General features: G+C 51.4%; 10 protein-coding genes across 10 annotated transcripts; 4 read left to right on the top strand and 6 right to left on the bottom strand.

The window, feature by feature from the left end:
- Positions 1-938: 938 nt before the first annotated feature.
- N7506_000710 (chalcone isomerase domain-containing protein) lies at positions 939-2156 on the top strand (the record flags this gene model as incomplete). Its single annotated transcript, XM_056950006.1, has 1 exon — positions 939-2156. One exon carries the CDS (start codon positions 939-941, stop codon positions 2154-2156), a length of 1218 nt encoding a protein of 405 aa, XP_056815921.1.
- A 246-nt stretch (positions 2157-2402) lies between these two features.
- Positions 2403-2769, bottom strand: N7506_000709 (glutaredoxin; the record flags this gene model as incomplete). The annotated part of the gene is made up of 2 exons (XM_056950005.1): positions 2403-2563; positions 2619-2769. 2 exons carry the CDS (start codon positions 2767-2769, stop codon positions 2403-2405), a joined length of 312 nt encoding a protein of 103 aa, XP_056815920.1.
- A 1040-nt stretch (positions 2770-3809) lies between these two features.
- Positions 3810-5433, bottom strand: N7506_000708 (uncharacterized protein; the record flags this gene model as incomplete). The annotated part of the gene is made up of 2 exons (XM_056950004.1): positions 3810-5276; positions 5338-5433. The coding sequence occupies 2 exons, from the start codon at positions 5431-5433 to the stop codon at positions 3810-3812; spliced, it is 1563 nt and encodes a 520-aa protein (XP_056815919.1).
- A 905-nt stretch (positions 5434-6338) lies between these two features.
- On the bottom strand, positions 6339-7472 carry N7506_000707 (BAG family molecular chaperone regulator; the record flags this gene model as incomplete). Its single annotated transcript, XM_056950003.1, has 1 exon — positions 6339-7472. The coding sequence occupies one exon, from the start codon at positions 7470-7472 to the stop codon at positions 6339-6341; it is 1134 nt and encodes a 377-aa protein (XP_056815918.1).
- Positions 7473-8105: 633 nt separating this feature from the next.
- On the top strand, positions 8106-9824 carry N7506_000706 (putative C6 transcription factor; the record flags this gene model as incomplete). The annotated part of the gene is made up of 1 exon (XM_056950002.1): positions 8106-9824. The coding sequence occupies one exon, from the start codon at positions 8106-8108 to the stop codon at positions 9822-9824; it is 1719 nt and encodes a 572-aa protein (XP_056815917.1).
- Positions 9825-10069: 245 nt separating this feature from the next.
- Positions 10070-11176, bottom strand: N7506_000705 (uncharacterized protein; the record flags this gene model as incomplete). The annotated part of the gene is made up of 1 exon (XM_056950001.1): positions 10070-11176. The coding sequence occupies one exon, from the start codon at positions 11174-11176 to the stop codon at positions 10070-10072; it is 1107 nt and encodes a 368-aa protein (XP_056815916.1).
- Positions 11177-11605: 429 nt separating this feature from the next.
- Positions 11606-12579, top strand: N7506_000704 (quinone oxidoreductase family protein; the record flags this gene model as incomplete). Its single annotated transcript, XM_056950000.1, has 2 exons — positions 11606-12347; positions 12368-12579. 2 exons carry the CDS (start codon positions 11606-11608, stop codon positions 12577-12579), a joined length of 954 nt encoding a protein of 317 aa, XP_056815915.1.
- An 89-nt stretch (positions 12580-12668) lies between these two features.
- N7506_000703 (iron-containing alcohol dehydrogenase) lies at positions 12669-14077 on the bottom strand (the record flags this gene model as incomplete). The annotated part of the gene is made up of 3 exons (XM_056949999.1): positions 12669-13040; positions 13127-13633; positions 13736-14077. The coding sequence occupies 3 exons, from the start codon at positions 14075-14077 to the stop codon at positions 12669-12671; spliced, it is 1221 nt and encodes a 406-aa protein (XP_056815914.1).
- A 132-nt stretch (positions 14078-14209) lies between these two features.
- N7506_000702 (putative extracellular exo-polygalacturonase) lies at positions 14210-15321 on the bottom strand (the record flags this gene model as incomplete). The annotated part of the gene is made up of 2 exons (XM_056949998.1): positions 14210-14844; positions 14898-15321. 2 exons carry the CDS (start codon positions 15319-15321, stop codon positions 14210-14212), a joined length of 1059 nt encoding a protein of 352 aa, XP_056815913.1.
- Positions 15322-16051: 730 nt separating this feature from the next.
- On the top strand, positions 16052-18198 carry N7506_000701 (putative alpha-L-rhamnosidase B; the record flags this gene model as incomplete). The annotated part of the gene is made up of 3 exons (XM_056949997.1): positions 16052-16936; positions 16992-17263; positions 17313-18198. The coding sequence occupies 3 exons, from the start codon at positions 16052-16054 to the stop codon at positions 18196-18198; spliced, it is 2043 nt and encodes a 680-aa protein (XP_056815912.1).
- Between the last annotated feature and the right edge of the window lie 180 nt (positions 18199-18378).

The following is an 18378-nucleotide window of genomic DNA, read 5'->3' as shown; positions in this document are numbered from 1 at the left end:
AAATCTTCCTGTCTCTACACACAATCAAATCAACTTTCTGTTTCCTTTTTTTCCCTTCAATGCTCGCCTCCCGACTGATTTGGATAGTAGCACAGCTGAGGTCTTGCTTCTATAAATGAAAAATCTAAATCTCGAACAGACCTAAGCTACCCAGACTTTGTGCAGCTAGTTATTTCCCTTGTCAAACCCCGAATAACTATGTCCTGTGTTAATTTGAAATCCCGGATAGATCGGATCTCATTGGAATTGCTGGTTGTTGAGGCAAAAATTGAAAAATCGACAAAAAGAAATGCCCTCGTCCAGGCTCGAACTGGAGACCTCCGGATATCGTTCCTGTTGTTCAGGAATGTCATATTTTGTCATATGAGACCGGCGTAATGACCAACTATACTACAAGGGCTGACTTGTTGAACGGCTAAGACTTTAATGTTTTAGAAGCCACGACTCAAGTCTACCTTCCAAGATTGCCGTCCGAAGCATCAACGGAGTACAGTATCCGTTGCAAATGGTTTGTTGGCTACAACAACATTGAAAATTAACTTTTGAATACGGATGCTGCTCGAAGTCGACCCTAGATGTGGTTAATGGATTTGTTCAATTTTTTTCAGAATAATATCATAGCTCTCAAGGTCCAATGTTGAAGAACAATATATATTGGCATCTGCAGGTGGTTGGTGTTAGTAAACGACCAGGGCTCGGCAGAAGTGTTCAAAGGACAATACTAAGCACCAAACCAGGTATATTCGACGTGATCACCGGAAGTCCGTACTATCTAGCTATGTTTATCCATTGATGACCCTGCAATAGCCCACGGTTTACTCACAACCTCGGAAGCCCAGGAGATTGTAGATCATGCCAGATCACGTGTATCCCCACACTCCGCCTGTCCCCAACCGCCAATCCTGCTTTCTCCATATCTCATCAGCCAAAAGTCCAACATGGCCTCTCTTCGCCAAACCCCATGGCGGACCTGCCAGTCCCTCAGCAGGAAGCAGCTGCGCACGAACCTGAACACCCGACACATCTCTACCACCCCACTCCGCTCCAATGCCTCCAAGAACCCGCTTCGCCGCGCATCGCCGGCAGCAGACATGCAGCAAGCATCTAATGCGCAGCGCAAGATGATCCTCTCTGCAGCTGGTATTGTCACATGTGCGGCCGGTCTGTACGGTACAATCAAGCTAGACATCTTCGGGCTCGAAGAACTCGAGAACAAGAAGAAAGCCGAGAAGCCCGCCAGCAATGCCCTTCAAATGGACGGACCACCAGGGTTCACCAACGGTGGCCCATCGGTAATTACAATTCAAGGCCAGGACGGTCTCGAGCAGGTCCCAACAGGAACAAGCACCATCCCGCACTTCCCCAGCACCATCCGCCTCCCCTCCTCATCCCAGTCACAAGGCAAGCAACCCGGCGATGAGCTGCCCCCATCCGACGGCGAGGAATACCAGCTCCTCGGCCTCGGAATCCGCACCGTCTCCTTCCTCTCTATCCAAGTCTACGTCGTCGGCCTATACATCGCCAAAAGCGACATCACCGAACTGCAGACCCGTCTGATCCGCACCGCCATCCACCCTCCCTCCAATTCCGACGCTCCAATTACCGGCGCAGGTGCTGAGTCCGCGACCTCGCTCGTCCCACCCGAGCGCAAGCAGCTTAAGGAGCTCCTCCTCGACGCGGAGCGCGGCGACGCCGTCTGGTCCGCAATCCTGAAAGACGATGGCATCCGCACAGCGTTCCGCATCGTCCCGACCCGCAACACAGACTTCATGCACCTGCGCGACGGGTGGGTGCGCGGTATCACAGCGAAAGCCAAGGCGAAGGCGGGCGAGTTTGCAGACGAGACATTCGGAACTGCAATGAATGATTTCAAGGCCGTTTTTGGATCTGCGAAGGGAAAGACCGTGCCAAAGGGCGAGACGCTGGTTCTTATGCGTGACCAGCGTGGTGCGCTGGATACACTGTTCCAGCCCGCTGCTGATAAGCCGGTTATCTGGATGGGGCGCGTTGCGGATGAGAGGGTCAGTCGGCTTGTTTGGTTAAATTACCTGGCTGGAAAGACGGTTTCCAGCGAGGGCGCCAGAAAAAGTGTTGTCGACGGGCTGATGTCCATTGTCGAGCGGCCGCTTGGTACGGTCGTGCAGAAGGTTATCTAGATTTGACTGTATATTACCTGTAGCTTTGTTTTTGGATTTGGCTCTACGTGAGCATGGCTATACTCCACTCAATGCAAGATGGCAGAGAGCGCTTGTGCTCTCGCGCCACGGAGAATTCTCAGTTCTAGTATTCGGATGAAGACGAATTCTCGACGTATTAGATGGTAGGTACAGCTGTGCAAGTCTACCCCGTTCCCAGGTGGATATCTACTCCGCGGAAAACACTTCATATTCTAACGAGCGCGCTTAGAGCGCACCAGCGGCCTTGAGAAGCTCCTTCAGGTCATCCTCAGACTTAGCCTGGAGGTCAGAGTTACCACCGATGTGCTTCTGGCTGATGAAGATGTTGGGCACGGTGCGCTGGCCGGAGATCTCAGCGAGAGCGTCCTGGATAGCAGATCCACCCTCTGTCGCAAGTTGGTTAGTACCGCAAAACCGAGATATTGTGGCGCGCAAACCAACCTTCCTGGTCAAGCTCGAAAACAGTGAACTTGGCATTCAGATCCTTCAGGAGCTTCTTGGATGAGTGGCAGTATGGGCAGTAGGACTTGGAGAAGACGACAACGGCGTTGTCCTGGATGAGGCCCTGGGCGCGGGTGGTAGCGGCGGACATGGCGGCGGGAGATGTGGCGGCAAAGGAGCCGAAGAGACGCTTGAAGAAAGAAATGGTGGGCGGTTGGAAAGAAGCGAAGAGCTCTTTTAAGTATGACGAGGCGGGGTAGGGTGATGGAATGAGAGCCGGAGTTATCAGGATTGCGGCATGCGCTGCGGCGATGATATCATGTGATATTTGTAAGCTCACAAGGCCGCCCGGGCGCCCGGGGGGAGCTCCGAGGCCCTGTCGGTGGTACGCCTAACCTAAATTGTGCCCGGACATCACTAAGCTGTGGCAATGGATGTGCTTCCAGATCGTTCAAATGACCAATTCAACTCTTCAAATTTCTTGACTCAGGAAACGCAGCCGAGCCAAAGGTTGCCTCCTTGGACAATTGGTCTTTGATACTGCTATTCACCTAGCCCTATCGCGACCACCGTTCATGTTGCAGGTCTGCAATCATCTACTGCATACAAATATGGGAAGCAAGAAACTGTTTATAGGGAAACTTCCATTACTTGATATCTCTCCATAGCAACTAACGACAAGATGAGCAATTCAGCACCGAGGGATCTTCAACGAGCAAATAAAAAGAAATAAAAGCGCTAGCAAGACTGGGAATAGGGCAAAGGCTCCAAAAGTTTTTTGAGATGTGAAGCCAATATTGGAAAAAGGATGGCAAAAAAAAAAAAAAAAAGGTAGATCAACACGAAAAGGAGACACCGAGTGTTCTCCTCCGCAAAGGAGATAGTTTTGGGCTCAGAGAGCAAGCATGGAAACAGAGAAGAGAAGGGAAGAGAATTCAAGGAATGGATGCATGGGGGAAGAAAGAGAAGCCATGCTCCGGTTTTGGCTCATAGAGAGACCGGATTAAAAAGCAGCTTGAAGATGAAGAGCAAGGGCCTAGATCGCGGGATATGAAGTCACAGAACAGAACCGACAGAACACCATCCCGCCGGAGACGCTGGAAAAAAAATGACAAAGAAAGGAAAGCAGATGTGTAGATCGAGGTTAGTAAGATGGTAGAGATTGGAGAGATATGAGATGAAAGCTGTCCATCACATCACGATGCAGCATCCGCAGCTCTTCTCTTTCTTTGGCTGTTCGCGCGCGGTGACGACAGGCGGGTTCCAGTTGGGGTTGGGGTTGGGTGTAAGTCCCATTGGGGGTGTGTCTTGCACCTTGGGCATGGTGCTATACCCAGTGCTCGTGTTTGGGCGCGGCGGCTCTGGGCTCTTGGACTGTTGCGGCAAATCATCTAGCCGCATGGAGTCGCCAGGTTGTTGGAATTGAGATTGAGGCTCGGGCTCGGGCTCGGGCCCCGGGTCTGTCTTTGAAGGAACGGGTGGTGCGTCGGATGGATGCACAGCAAGAGGCGCAAAGTTGCGGTCATATGTGTTCGGAGTGCGACCTTCTTTCTCCCACTGCTCTTGCTGCATCTTCTTGGCGAGTGTGGGGAGCATCTGCTGGTCTGGCGGGAGGCGAGGATCCGGCTTGTACATAGTCGCCAGCCATGGGGGATCACCCTCAGGCCGGTTGGCTGATGTCGTCGGGCGACTCTCGTTGCCGCGGGTCGTGGGTCGTGCATTTCCTGACACCGCACGAGATCGTGCGGCACTGGTCTTGCGGTTGGTGGGAGGGGCCGAGGTCTTTCGGTTGCTCGAGCCCGTGGACTTCTTCTTAGCCGGTGTGTTTTGGGTGGTGCTGAAGCCCCGGCTGCCGGGTCGGCTCGTGGGCGAGGGAGTGGAAGTCTCCTGGTCGATGTTGATAGGCTCGCTTGCTCTACGGCCGCGTGAAGATCGGTCGTCTTCATCCGTTGCTGCCCGGCTACGAGGACCACGGGAATCACGGCCCGAACCAGAGAGTGGAACTGGACTGGCTGTAGAGATGGGTATACGCGACGCGCTTTTTCCCAAACTGGGGTGGCTGTAAATGCTGGCAGCCGCATCGTCCGCAGCAATCTCCTCCGGTCGGCGGAGGTCCCAGTGTCTTCGCTCGTCGGTCTCATGCCCGTTCACATCTCTGCGAGATTCTTGCCTCAGCTCCGGCCAGGGCTCAGAGTATTCGGCCGGTGAGGTGGGACCGGTGCCATTCGCATTGCCATGAGAATCATGGCTTCTTTCTCGACCGCTCGACTTGCTTTCTCCTCTCATGCGTCGCTGGAAGAGAATGGCAGCCTGGTGCAGTTCCTCGCTCTCAATCTTCGCCAGCTTGTCTCGGTGGATCCATTGCTCCTGGCTCGTTTTCCCGTCCAAGAATACATTCAGACCTTCCCTTCCTTCCTCGGATTCTTTACGGCTAGCCTCGTGTCCATATGCATCTCGCATACTGCCTACTTCACTGCCGCGTCGGTTCAGGCTCGGTTCCCTGCGCCCTCGGTTGGAGGTCAAATAGGGGGATTCGTGGGCGTGGACAGCGCGGGAGACGGAGGAGCTGCGGGAGCCGTTCGAGTTACGCTTCCGGGAAGATTTTGCACGGACGGAGGCCGAGTCCTGCGAATTGCGTGGTCTCGCATGGCGATTTTCCTGCGGGGAGAGGGGTTAGCATACTTGTTCCCACGTTCTCAGCATTCACACGGCGAGGTACCTCGTGGCCCAGCGGCACAGCGAACTCCCATTGCGAGGCATCCACGGTTGGCGATGCTAAAGCATCGGAGGAATAGGCTGTTGCGACGCCCGCCATCCCAAAGTTGTCAGAAAAAAAAGGCCAGTCCAGCTGAAACCGATGGGAAAAGGAATGTTGACTTGAGTGGTGGTCGGATCAAGCCATTCGCAGCAGTAAGGGGGACCGAAAGTAGAAATTTGTCAACAATTCAAGGGGGGTAGTGTATCTCGGTTGCTGGTGAAGAGTACCACGGTTGAGAATCACGAGAGAGTCGGGGGTCCACTCGAACGTTGTCTGACTTGCAAAAAGGAGGGGAAAAGACGGACCGCGGAGGTCGAAAGGCTTAAGGAAATGGGAGAACTAAAGGAGAGCTAGTACCCTAACTGGGTATAGTACGTGGAAGAGGAATAGTAGGAATAGTGCGGGAGTTGAGGATTTGCCTAGACTTTCGAAATGTTTCACTGCCTTTGTCCCGGCCTGCATGAGTACCTTTTGAGTACATGGCAGGGCGGTCCGAGGAATACCAGACTACGAGGTACTCCTCAGGTACCTCCTGAATAATCGTGCATAAGATTCCCTTCCTCATTTCAATAATCGCGTAACGGTCAATAACCTAGAAAATCTAGTTCGCGACTTCACTGGGCCGTGCGCTGCCCCTGAGTGTTGATCACTTCGAGATCACGCTAAATTTGATCTAAATCCATCGTTGGGTGAAGTACGAGGTAGGGACGGGTTTGGTTGGAGTTCCAGATGCACTGAAGTACAAAGAAACCAGACGGTTGGCATTTAGTCTTCGATTTAGTCTTTGGGAATCAAAAGTCGATATATCACAACGCCGATCTGCTGAAGCGTGGACAGGTTCCAACAAAGCAAACGCTAATATCAGCCGGAGCAATAGATGGTCCATTTCACAAGCCATGTATTTCCAAATCCCTCAGTGTGTATGAAAAGACTCCTTGAGTGCACGAAAATGCCCACATATATTACAGATTAAGGGAATCCAGCTTGCTGAGAGCTGCCTGTGCTTCCTTGATCAGGGCACGGCGCGCAAAGCGGGTCTCATCCCCGTCTGATTCGATTCCATCTGTCTTCAGTATGACATCTCGGAGGATGGTTTCACTCAAACATTTATAATCGTAATCCCGCTTCTTCGGGTCGCTTGGTGGGTCCGCGACGTATTGATCACAACGCGGGATCATCTCTTGCTTAAGCCATCCCGCCAGCGCACTGATCTTCTCCAGCGGCGTGCGGAGCTGCTTCAGGTCGGGAACAGGGGCGGGATTGCTCGAGAGATCAACTGTAGGGACAGGCTCCGGGGCGGTTGTCTTCTTATTACGTTTGTTCTTCCGTCCCTTTTTGCTCTTGCCTGTGGGTGTGGGAGGGGAGGATGCCTCGGCACTGGTGGGACGAGACTGTGTAGGTGCTGGAGCCGCCGGTACCGCTGTTGTGACACTCGGTCCGCTGTCGTCGGAGAGCTCGCTGGCGCCGACTTCCGACACAACACACAACACCTCTGAGTGCTGCTTCAGCCCTTCGGCTTTGCATGTCCGCTGGTCATCTTTCAATAGCTTGCCCTTATACAGCAAACGGACACGATCAGAGAAGCCGGCGTCTGTTTTCTTGGCGGCTTCCTCGCGCACGTCGCCGACGGTCAAGATGCCATCGTCAATTGAGTATGCGCGGAAGTGCAATGGGTAGATGGTGCCGCGGTGGCGGAGTGCGATGATATCTGGTTCCGCATCGTCCGCTGGAGGATCAACAATGTCCCCCGGTGTGATGTAGCTGAAGTGCTCGTCGTTAACCTGGGGGTTGGAGGCGGGTGCGTAGCTCGGCGAGCGGCGCAAAAAGTTCAAGGGGTTGCGCCAGCTCATGACGGCGACGGTGAACAGGCAGATAATTACAGCAGCAAGGAGCGCGAGAGGTTGATCGTCGGCAGCGAGAGGGAGCTTCTGCGCGAGAGGTCCGAGGGGTGTGGAGGACAGGTAGGTGAGAATGGGGTCCAGACGGAGGCGGAGGGACTGCAGGTGCAGAGGGAGGTTGTCGGTGACTTGGTCAAGGTAGACTGCACACTTCTCGCCCAGGCTGGACTGAACGAGAGCAGGAGGCAGTAAAGTCATGGATCTCTGAGAGGAGGGCGCAGGTGGGAGTGAAGTCATGCCCCCCGGTGGTCCCAGGTAGGCAGATAAGGCGGAGAGTACTTTTTTTGCCATCGCATTCAGCAATTGTGTGCTCTCAACGCAAAGGCCGATCTGCCTTGAAGATCGCCTAGGCTAGATCTGTTTGTGAAAATGCCTTTCTGGAACGGTCGAGATGGGTCGATCTCCTGTGCTCCTCGGGGGCTGCCTGGAGTGGCGATTAGGGCCTGAGGATGGTCATGTCATACAGCATATGGAGTACACGACATGATATTTCTCTTTTATTCCAACGTTGTACTCATCCGGAGCCTCTAAGCAATCATCTCCTTAATGACTATTCCGTACGGGCTTTGTCTATAGCATCTGGATGTAAGGTTTGAGAATGCCCTCGCAGTACATGCCTATCTACGGAGTAGAGGTACGAGGAACTCAGGATTTGTTAGTTACCCGTTTGTAATTGATATCTCATAGAATATAAAGACACGAATCACTCACAATCATCCCTGCCAACAGCTTTAAAACAAATTACTTTCCTGTAAAATCGCGACCAAATCTACTCGTACGGAGTACACCTTGCCCGCAAGTGAATCCCCGCAAGTAGGCCGTTCCTGCAAAATGTGGGGCGACTCGGCCGGATCACCCTTCGCTTTCACATCTACGGAGTACGAAGTGCCGATGTTACAAGCCTTGATGATACGACAACGGTCCGCTCGTGCATGTCTTGCTTGTCGTCAACGCAAGAGAAAATGTGACGGCGAGCTTCCATGTAATACCTGCGTCGGATACGACTATGAGTGCAGCTATGATTCAGTTCAAGGGGCTCCGAAAAGAAAGCGTCAGTCCGAGGAAGAAATACCCTCAGTGCCCAAATTTGCCCGCATATCACCTGAGCCACAGAGCCGCAGGCAAAATGCCTCAGCCCCCTCGGGAATTCTTGACTCTACCAAGTCAAGATTTGTCGGGAGGTACTCCAGTGTTGCGTTTCCACTATGCGTTGGCTTGGAGCTGCAGGCAGCCAAGCCCCCGCGGCTGCATTCCTTTGCTTATCACACTGGAAAGAGGAAAGAGCCCGAGTCTATGGCGCGCTTGCAGCTGGCAGAACGCATGTCATGGAACACTATCAGGGGCCAATTGGATTACTACTTTCTCACGATCCACCCGGTGTTCGGATTTTTGGACGAAAGTCTTATCTACGAGCGATGTGAAAAACACTGGCATAGCGAGCCACAATCTCCTGATTTTGAGGCTATCATTGCTGGATTGGCGGCTTTGACTTGCTTGTTCAATAGTTTTACGGGACCAGACGAGGAGACGTGGCTCGCCTTGCATGCCAAGGAGATATTGGAAGATCCGTTCGTGAGTCGGTTCCCATCTGTCGACCAAGTCGCAGGCTGGATTTTACGAACCATATATCTCCGTTCGACGACCAGACCCCACGTGGCTTGGATTTGTAGTTGCACGATGATGCATCTGGTCGAGGCGACTGGGCTTCATCGGGCCCCACAGTCCCTGATACTGGCTACCGAGAAGGGCTTGGAAGTTTCGACACCCAAACTATCCGATAGTGTCCAAAAAACAGCCTGGGTGGCTCACTGCTTACATGTTGTCATAGCTTATGAGTATGGCAGGTCTGTGATAAATCTTGGGTTCCCATCTCAAGAGTCTCTGCCACGCTCAACGTGCGCGACAGACTTCACTCCTCGGTTGTGTCGTCTCATTCAAGCTATCCCTATTTCTCCAAAGGCTTCTGACTCAGTCGCCACAATAAACGAATTATCGGACGCCCTGAGATCCTTGGTAGAACAATTTGTCGCCCATGACTTTTTGATACTGGTCCGAGCAGATTTGGCTTTTTCCATCTACCGGAGGATTCGCCTACTCAAGTCAAACTTACGAGAGAGCCTACTTGAAGAGGTCATATCTCTTGGCATGTCTTCTTTACGTGCAGCACGCGATTTGGTGACCCTAGGCCAGCCCTGGTGGAACGTGATCAGTACTGTATTCCAATTCGTCTGCGTTCTTCTGGCTATCGACACTGATGCCAGTGTCACGCGCCTCCCCAAAGTTATGGAAACATTGGAGATGATTGTGTGCGCACTCAATACCCACCTCGCAAAGGAGGCCCTTGCCACGGCTCGAAATTTGGTACAAGCCTCTCTCGAAAAAAGGCGCAAAGGCATCAAAACATTAGAAAGTATAGTTGGTCCCGCAAGTGATATGCCTGCCGACAGCGAGAATCAACCAAAAGACAACCCGGAGCCTGCTTTCGCTTATCACTACCCTCTGGAACCTTCTGATCTGGATTTATTCTCGGATATGGATTTCTTCAATTGAGCATTGTTTATATCTGAGTGAGCCTCGGCTTGGAGTTTTGTCTATTCATTGTGAGCCCTTTGACTTTGACCAAGTCACGACTGTGAAACATATCGCGATGATAGAACCAAGCCCCGCCAAGCCTACTCCCATATAGGACGCCCCGCGATATCCCTTGAGTATGTTCGATCCATCAGGATCAACGTATCTCTCGACTGTACCCGCCAGACCGAGGCCCAGAGATATCGAATAGTTCACAACAGTGTTCACGAGGGAGCCTGCCACTCCTTGATGCTCGGTGGTACTCGACTCATCAGGAGGCCAGTCACCACTGCAGCAGTTGCCCCAGACAAAGAGGCACCAGCCCATTTGGCTGTCACCAAAAGCCCGCTGTTGTGCTCAATTTCTTCCAGGAAATTATAATAGTAGAAAACGAGAATTCCGAAACTTGACCACCCTGCCGCGATGCATCCCAGTACCCACGCAACTTCCCCCTTGAACACAGAGCTGGGCAACAGGGGGAAAGCTGCTTTGTGCTCGACAAACAAAAACAGGACGATGAAGAGTATTCCCACTATGAGGAGAACATAGGTGTACGGCACGTTCCACCCGACAATGCAGGCTTGATTCCATGCGAAGTTGATGAGAACAAGCCCACTCACTCCAGTGATAGCGCCGAGAGCATCCAGACGCTCAAAAGTTGATTCACCCTTGCTCTGGGAGTCGTGTTCGGCCGGATCGTCTTGGGGAATTACCAAAAATCCAAGCACGGCAAATATGAAGCATGCAATACCCATGACCCAGTACCCCCAGGGCCACCACACACGTTGAGCAAGCAGCGAGCAAAAAGTTGCACCCAATGTAAATCCACCAGGCGCCGTTGCGCCAAAGAGACAAAACACCATGTCTTTTTTTAAACCAGGTGGATAAGTTCGACCGAAGATGGCCACGGCATTAGGCAAGAGAAGTGCCGGGCCAATACCCTGCAACGCACGACAGCAATCCAAGAAAATCTCATTCGACCACACAGCAAAACCACCAAGAAGTGACCAAACCCCAAACCAGATGAATCCAGTAATGAACAATAATCTGTGTCCGTAGGTATCCCCCAGTCTGCCGGAGACGAGAATCAGCGTTCCCACAGAAAGACTGTATGCCGCAGATGCCCATGTTAGATCTCGTGGAGTTGTTCCAAAACTGGCACTGATGGCTTGAATCGGAGCGATGGAGAGGGAGAGGCCGGCTTGGGTCATGAGCTGGGCTGCGCAGACAACGGCTATAAATGCCGCTTCTTTGGCCGGGGATTGGGTTCGTGGTGCTTTCGTCTGAATTTCGGGGTCTTGCACTCCATTTCTGTCGGATTCCTTGTTCATTTCGATGATCTGACCATCATGTCTTAGAAACACATTCAGTTAGAATTAGGGGTTCTATGACATTGAAGATCACATACCTGTCTCTAGCCATTGAGACGTCGGTAACTATATGGCTCAGGGCTATTGCCAGCTTCACAATTGTATGTGCAGGCACGTGGAAAGCCAGATCAAACAATTTACATACTAATATTTAATTCGACATCGCTCGACTATATAACTAAAGTCGAAACGGGCGATCAAGACCATGCCTCTCCGCAGGGCCCGCGCGGGCCGCGGGCCGCAGGCCGATACCGCATCGCATACGGATGGACCCTAATTCGACTATGGGTTTATTATATAAAAGACCATCCTCTTGCCCAGGCCGTATATTTCTCAAGCTAAGCTCACAAAAGTGGACGAAAACAACATTCAAATCACCCAACGCAAAAAATGGCTACAATGAGAGCGCTCCAAATCACTCGCAGTGCACCACTATCAATCAACACAATCCCAATTCCGACGCTCAAACCAGGCCAAGCACTGGTTAAAGTCCACTACGCATGCATCCACCCTTCAGACCGTCTGAACTCTCAAGGGCTGTTCCCTTCAACTACACTTCCACGCGTTCCAGGGCGTGACTTCTCAGGTGTAGTGACCGAGACAAACCCGACCTCCAACTGGATCGGAAAAGAGGTTTACGGAACCAGCGGCTCAAGCCTAGGCTTTACAAATGATGGGCCACATGCGCAGTATATCTCTGTACCACAGGACGCATTGGTCGAGAAGCCTTCCGCGCTATCGATGCGCCAGGCCGCGACTGTCGGTGTTCCATTCACGACAGGGCTGATTTGCCTACGTAAGGCGGCGGTCTCTTCAACCGACACTGTGTTAATCATTGGGTCTACTGGTGCTGTTGGATCTATAGCTGTGCAGATTGCACGAGCTATGGGGTGTCAGCGGGTATTGACTGCTGCGCGACGGGAGGAAGCCAAGCCTGATATTGTTCTTTCTGGAGCGTGCCCCGCCGAAGAACTTGCTTCAAAGATCAAGGAGCTGACTGTTGGGCGTGGTGTGGATGTTGTTGTTGATACTGTTGGAGATATTGCTTTGATGGGCGCTGCAATCGAGAACTTGGCACAGAAGGGTCGTTATGCGTGGATTGCTGCGCCCAGGGGGAGGCTAGCAAGAAGTTGTCATTTGATATCTTCCAAGCTTACCGCAAGGAGATCACGCTGGTTGGGTGCAATTCTGTTAGCCCGGCGATTGAGGAGGCTGCGGGACTCCTGCGCTCCCTTGGGGATTGGATTGAAGAAAGGTTACTGTGTGCCCAGGATGAGAGTTTGTTCAGAACAGTCAAGCTGGAAGACAGTGTCGAACATGGATATGGAAAAGCGGGAGAGCAAGTAGTTATAGAAATGGCTTGAAATGAAAGTATCGAGTATGTGACATGTTAAAGCAGTCCATGACCTGGCTTACCTGTTGTGCCATTCATCCTTTCCTCCAGAAAATTCATTTAGACCACCATTTCCAAGATCTCCAATACCTGAGATTGATCGTTGAGTGGAATCGGATTTGACTTGCACCAACGATCATGCAGACTATTTGCTGCAAGTGAGTCCAGTTGATCCCGACCCACATGGACATCAGCTAGAGATCGAGGCATTCCCAATTCACGAATGATGATATCCAAAATATCACCCAGGTCTGCGGAGTCGACGTCCACTGATCGGGAGCGAAGAAGCTCCAATACGACAGGGTCTCCAATCAATGAGAGGCGTACACTCTCTTGCTGCGCGCAGTTGGCTTTATACTTCGCATTGAACTTGCACACGGCAGGAAGGAGGATGCAGCTAGTTTCGCCGTGACCAACGCCCAGGGGACCGAGCTAGTACCTGTTAGTTGACCATAATACCCATTGGCTAAATTGAAAGCACGCAGGCATATGTAGACCCAAGAACACATTGCACATACCTGATGTCCTATCCCATGACTGGCACCTAGTTCAATGGACCCGCTTGTACAAGCCGCCATAGCATCGATAGACCCGAGCTGGCATTGCAAATGGGCGTCACGGTCCTCGCGACTTTGCTTGCAATGTAACAGACCGGGTACCAATAAGCTCAGTGCATGCTTAGCCAGTTCATCCGAAGCGTTGGTCGTGCCTTTGATAGCACAAAGAGACTCGACGCAGTGGTCAATTGCGCGCACGCCAGTACTAAGCCAGATTGAGTTTGGGGTAGATTTAACAAGATCTGGATCGAAGATGACTAGCTGGGGCCCGCGAGACGGCGGCTGAAAACTGTATTTTCGTTTCAAATTGTCTTCTGTTCCGCCGGCAAAATTGGAAAATTCGCCAGCAGAGAGGGATGTTGGAACAGAAACAATGGGTACTGTGGGCGGGGTGATATTTTTTCGCTTCTTAGGACCCTCTGCCAGGGTTTCGAGTTCTTCTGGTGTGTTGACGTTGTTTGCGAGGGCCTAGATAGGGAGTGAGAATGTATGTCTTTTAGAGGCACAAATTGACCATCATGGAGACGGGTGTAGGCTTAAAGATCACTGTAGAAAAAGTAATATACGAACCAGTGCAATGATTTTTGCTCCATCAGTCAGGCTACCAGCTCCGACAGTCAAGATCGCATCGGCCTCAAGAGTCCGAGTATCTTTGGTAATCTGCAAAACTTCCGACCACAATGTATGACTTGTCATACCAATTCGATGGCCCACCAGGTTTGATCCCAAAGCATCTGACAGGCGATTCATAACATTTGTTGTCCGGCCCAACGTTCCCGAGCATATCACATAGATGCGGGAAGCTTGGAAAGACTCGCGGAGATGGCGGGCGGCAGCTTCTGGGAACGGGAGGCCGTAGGATATGAGAGGAAGATCGCGACCCGCAAAGGCCGGGCGTACAGTTTCTGGCATAATTGGGAGGTGTTTAAGGTGGAGGAATAGAAATGCGAGAGAGATCCGGGGTGAGGTGGGATTGATTATATCATGTGTGGGGCACGGGATTCCCCCTTGAGGCTTAAATTGTCCAAGTCTACCTTCTTTCACTTAGCACCCATCAAGTCCGTGTACTCCATTTACACTGGTGTACTTGCAAGTCCCAGATCCTGGAGTGGTGGCATTCTTCCCATATAGCACGACATTGTCAAAGTCGATATTATAACACGGATGGAGCTTGGAGCAAGATACCGACGCCACATGCGAAGTGGTCTCGATGCTACCCGTGAAGTTCACAAACGCAACGTTCGAAACACTCATCAAACTTGTCCCGGAGTAGGACCCGTTGTTTCCATTGTCCTGTGTGATAGACGGTCCAGCGTTCGCTCCCTGTATCTCAAAGTTTGAAAACAGCACATTTCGAATACTACCCCAGCCGCCGCCCCGAGGTAGCCCGGCGCTTTCATAGGAGGTCTGCGGCAGGAGAGCACTGATCCATGTTTTGATATAGGCGCTGTTGTGCATGTCCTCATTATATCGGATCACTTTCACTTTATCGATGCGTATGTTGGCAACGCCTGAATCTTCTTGGTATTGACCCAGACTGCCAATCGCGATGCCATTGCCACCGCGACATGTCACATTGTGAATGTCGATATTGTATGACCGCGGCTTGATGGCTATACAATCATCACCTCCTTGATAAACGAAATTGGTGAGCTGGATATTTTTTGCGTCCATCGTGTCTGTGGTCACATTAGATGATTTCTCGATCATGGGAAAGGGGACCTTCCCATACCAAACCCGTCTGTGTTTTGGACCCAATTCTCGCCGTACGGCGCATCAACCGCGGTGGCATTGCAGTAGATGTTATCGAAGCGCATATTGGTCCCATTCATGATGTTAACACTCCACAGCTGGGGATCTTTCACGTAGAAATTTTCCACGCTGACATCGGAGACATTCCAGAAGACGAATGGCATCGGTCTTCCTGGCTGCGTGTGGCCTTTCTCGGCTGAATACCATACATTCCCATTTCCGTCAATGCCGCCGGTACCATAACCATTGATTGAGATGTTCTGACCTGTGAGGACAAAGCCCGCAGCATGATTTTGGAAGGCGACTGGATATGAGTGGTTTCGCCAGTAATCCAAGTCGTCAGAAAACTGGACGTTGTTATTAAGACTGCTCATGCCTGGCGTGTCACTCCACTCACTGTCCATTTCCCGCGCCATTCAATAGATACATCATTCACCACGGGATTCAGACGGCTTCCAATCCAATACGATTCCTCTTCCGGGAAAACGATTGTACCGCCATGGCCGCATTCGCGGAACGCTTTGAGTATATTGGGTACATCGTCTTTTTGATGTCCTTGGGCTTTGACAATACAGACACTCGAACTGCGTTGCTCATTTGCATATACATGAGCCGACAGCATCAACCCTAAAAGAAGAAATAGAGTAGTTTTCCCGAAGAATCTCATCTTGACTTGAAATCAAGCATCTCACTTGTCAATTTAGTCCAAATGAGGACCACTTTATAGCCTTGGCGCACGGGTCTCACAGTTATCCAATGTCGCATCATCTCTCGGGGATATTTGGACCGAGCAATTTGGTGATTCGAAATTGCGGAGAGCATTGCCTGCGGGGAAATTACCAGGGCTCTTCAACCCTGCGCCAAAACGTAAGATGTGGACCCCATCGAGTGCTTGTTTGGACGATCCCTCCCCACATTCTGGAATTATTAGAGGTGTTGCCATGATTATTCCACCAATAGTGCATGTGGAACTCACGGCTATCCCAGTCACTCCAGTACGCGAGCATTCCCCCTTCAGCCACTCGTGATCTTCTATACCGAGCGACACCTGGAAAATACCTCATGCACCGCTCATATTTCTCGAGTATCCAGAATTGCGATGTGCTTTACCACCGACTTGAAGATTAATAAACCATGACACGAATCTACTGGCTTAGCCTTTTGCTTTGCTTTTGTTCTCTTCTTCCGCTGTCCTCGGCTGACAGCTGCTGGCGCGATACCTCCTGCTCGGGACCCGCGGACACTGCTTTCAGCGGACCGTGGGAGAAGAACATATTTGCACCAGGCTCTCGAACAGTACGTCCAGTGTCGACACTATCGGAACTGAGAAACAATGCAAACACCGAATCTTCTCATCCGTGGAAAGTAGCCCTAAGTGGCAATGGTTCTTTGATCGTGTTTGACTTTGGCATTGAGGTTGGTGGAATCGTCCATCTGAACTATACCTCTACCGGCAAGGCAGCACTGGGGCTGGCTTTCTCAGAAGCCAAAAACTGGATCGGGGAGTGGTCAGACTCTTCGAGCGCTCTGTACCACGATGGTGCTTTATACGCAAATATCTCTTCTTCCGGGACTGGCAGCTATACCATGCCAGACAAATATCTGCGCGGTGGATTCCGCTATCTGACCGTCTTTCTCATTACGGATGGTCCAGTCGTTGTCCAGATTGAGGATTTGAGCTTGGAGATTGGCTTCAAGCCAACTTGGTCCAACCTGCGAGCATACCAGGGATACTTCCACTGCAGTGATGAGCTTCTGAATCGCATATGGTACAGTGGTGCCTATACTCTGCAGACAAACGAGGTGCCAGTCAATACGGGCCGAGTCACGAAAGGCATTACTTCTGGGTGGGTCAATAATGGAACACTCGGACCGGGAGACACCATCATCGTGGATGGCGCCAAGCGAGATCGTGCGGTATGGCCTGGAGACATGGGAATTGCCGTCCCTTCGGCATTTGTTAGTCTGGGAGATTTGGAAAGCGTGAAGAATGCTCTGCAAATCATGTACACGACACAGGTGAGATTGCCCTTTGATGGAACTGTAATTGAAGCTAATATCTCTTCCAATGCAGGACAAATCTACAGGCGCATTTGATGAATCTGGACCTCCACTGAGTCAGAAGGACTCGGATACGTACCATATGTGGTCAATGATTGGGACCTACAACTATGTGCTCTATACAAACGACACCGAGTTCTTGTTGAAGAACTGGGATGGCTATATGCATGCAATGGACTACATTTATGGCAAGGTGACTCTGCCAACTGGTCTTCTCAACGTCACTGGTACACGAGACTGGGCCAGATGGCAGCAAGGCTACAACAACTCTGAGGCCCAAATGATGTATGTTCTCCATTTCTGGTCACGGGGGAATTGAACTGACACAGTCTAGTCTTTACCATACACTACAGACAGGATCAACTCTTGCTTCATGGGTTGGAGACTCGACCAATCTATCAAGCACATGGACAGCACAAGCAGCCGATCTCAAGAGAGCAATCAACACCTACTGCTGGGACGAATCGTATGGCGCGTTCAAAGATAACGCGACCGAAACTACCCTACACCCACAGGATGCCAACAGCATGGCAATAATGTTTGGCGTTGTCGATGAAGATCGTGCAGCCAGTATCTCCGAGAAGCTCCTTGAGAACTGGACACCAATCGGGGCGGTGGCTCCCGAGCTACCAGAGAACATTGCTTCGTTCATATCCTCCTTCGAAATCCAGAGTCATTTCCTAGCCCGTCAGCCATTACGCGCCCTGGATCTCATCCGCCGCAGCTGGGGCTGGTACATCAACAACCCCAATGGCACAGAGAGCACTGTGATAGAGGGCTATCTCCAGAACGGCACTTTTGGGTACCGGATGAACCGCGGCTATGGATATGACCCTTCATATGTTTCCCATGCCCATGGATGGTCAGCGGGTCCGACTTCCGCCTTGACTGAGTATATTGTTGGGTTGTCTGTGATTTCGCCTCTGGGGTTGGAGTGGAAGATTGCTCCACAGTTTGGGGACTTGAAATTTGCCCAAGCAGGGTTTGTGACCTCCCTCGGGAAGTTCCAAGCATCCTGGGAGCGTAAGTCCAGTGGGTATACTCTAGAATTCACGGTGCCGAAGGGTTCTGTGGGGAATGTTACGTTACCCTATATCACCAAGTCAAAGAAGCCTTCGATCACTATCGACGGTGATCAATTGACGAGAGGGGTGACTTATGTGGACGACGCTGCGACTGTTCGAGTGACAGGTGGCTCTCACAGAGTAGTTGTCAAATAAGGAGATGCTTCTAGCAGAAAGAAAGAAGACTCGGGCAGAACTCCGAAGATGCTAAAATGGCGTCAACGGATAAATTCAAAAATCATATTGATAAGCAACCCCACATCGAAGTACTTGTAGCTATAAACCCCGGGGAAACTTCAACTTCAACTTCAACTACAATTTCGCAATTACTTCACA

Source organism: Penicillium brevicompactum (genome assembly GCF_028827555.1).
Source record: "Penicillium brevicompactum strain IBT 35665 chromosome Unknown utg000001l_segment0_segment0, whole genome shotgun sequence".
Classification (NCBI taxonomy): domain Eukaryota; kingdom Fungi; phylum Ascomycota; class Eurotiomycetes; order Eurotiales; family Aspergillaceae; genus Penicillium; species Penicillium brevicompactum.
Note: the sequence above shows the minus strand (reverse complement) of the source record. Positions and strands in the feature narration are given on the sequence as shown.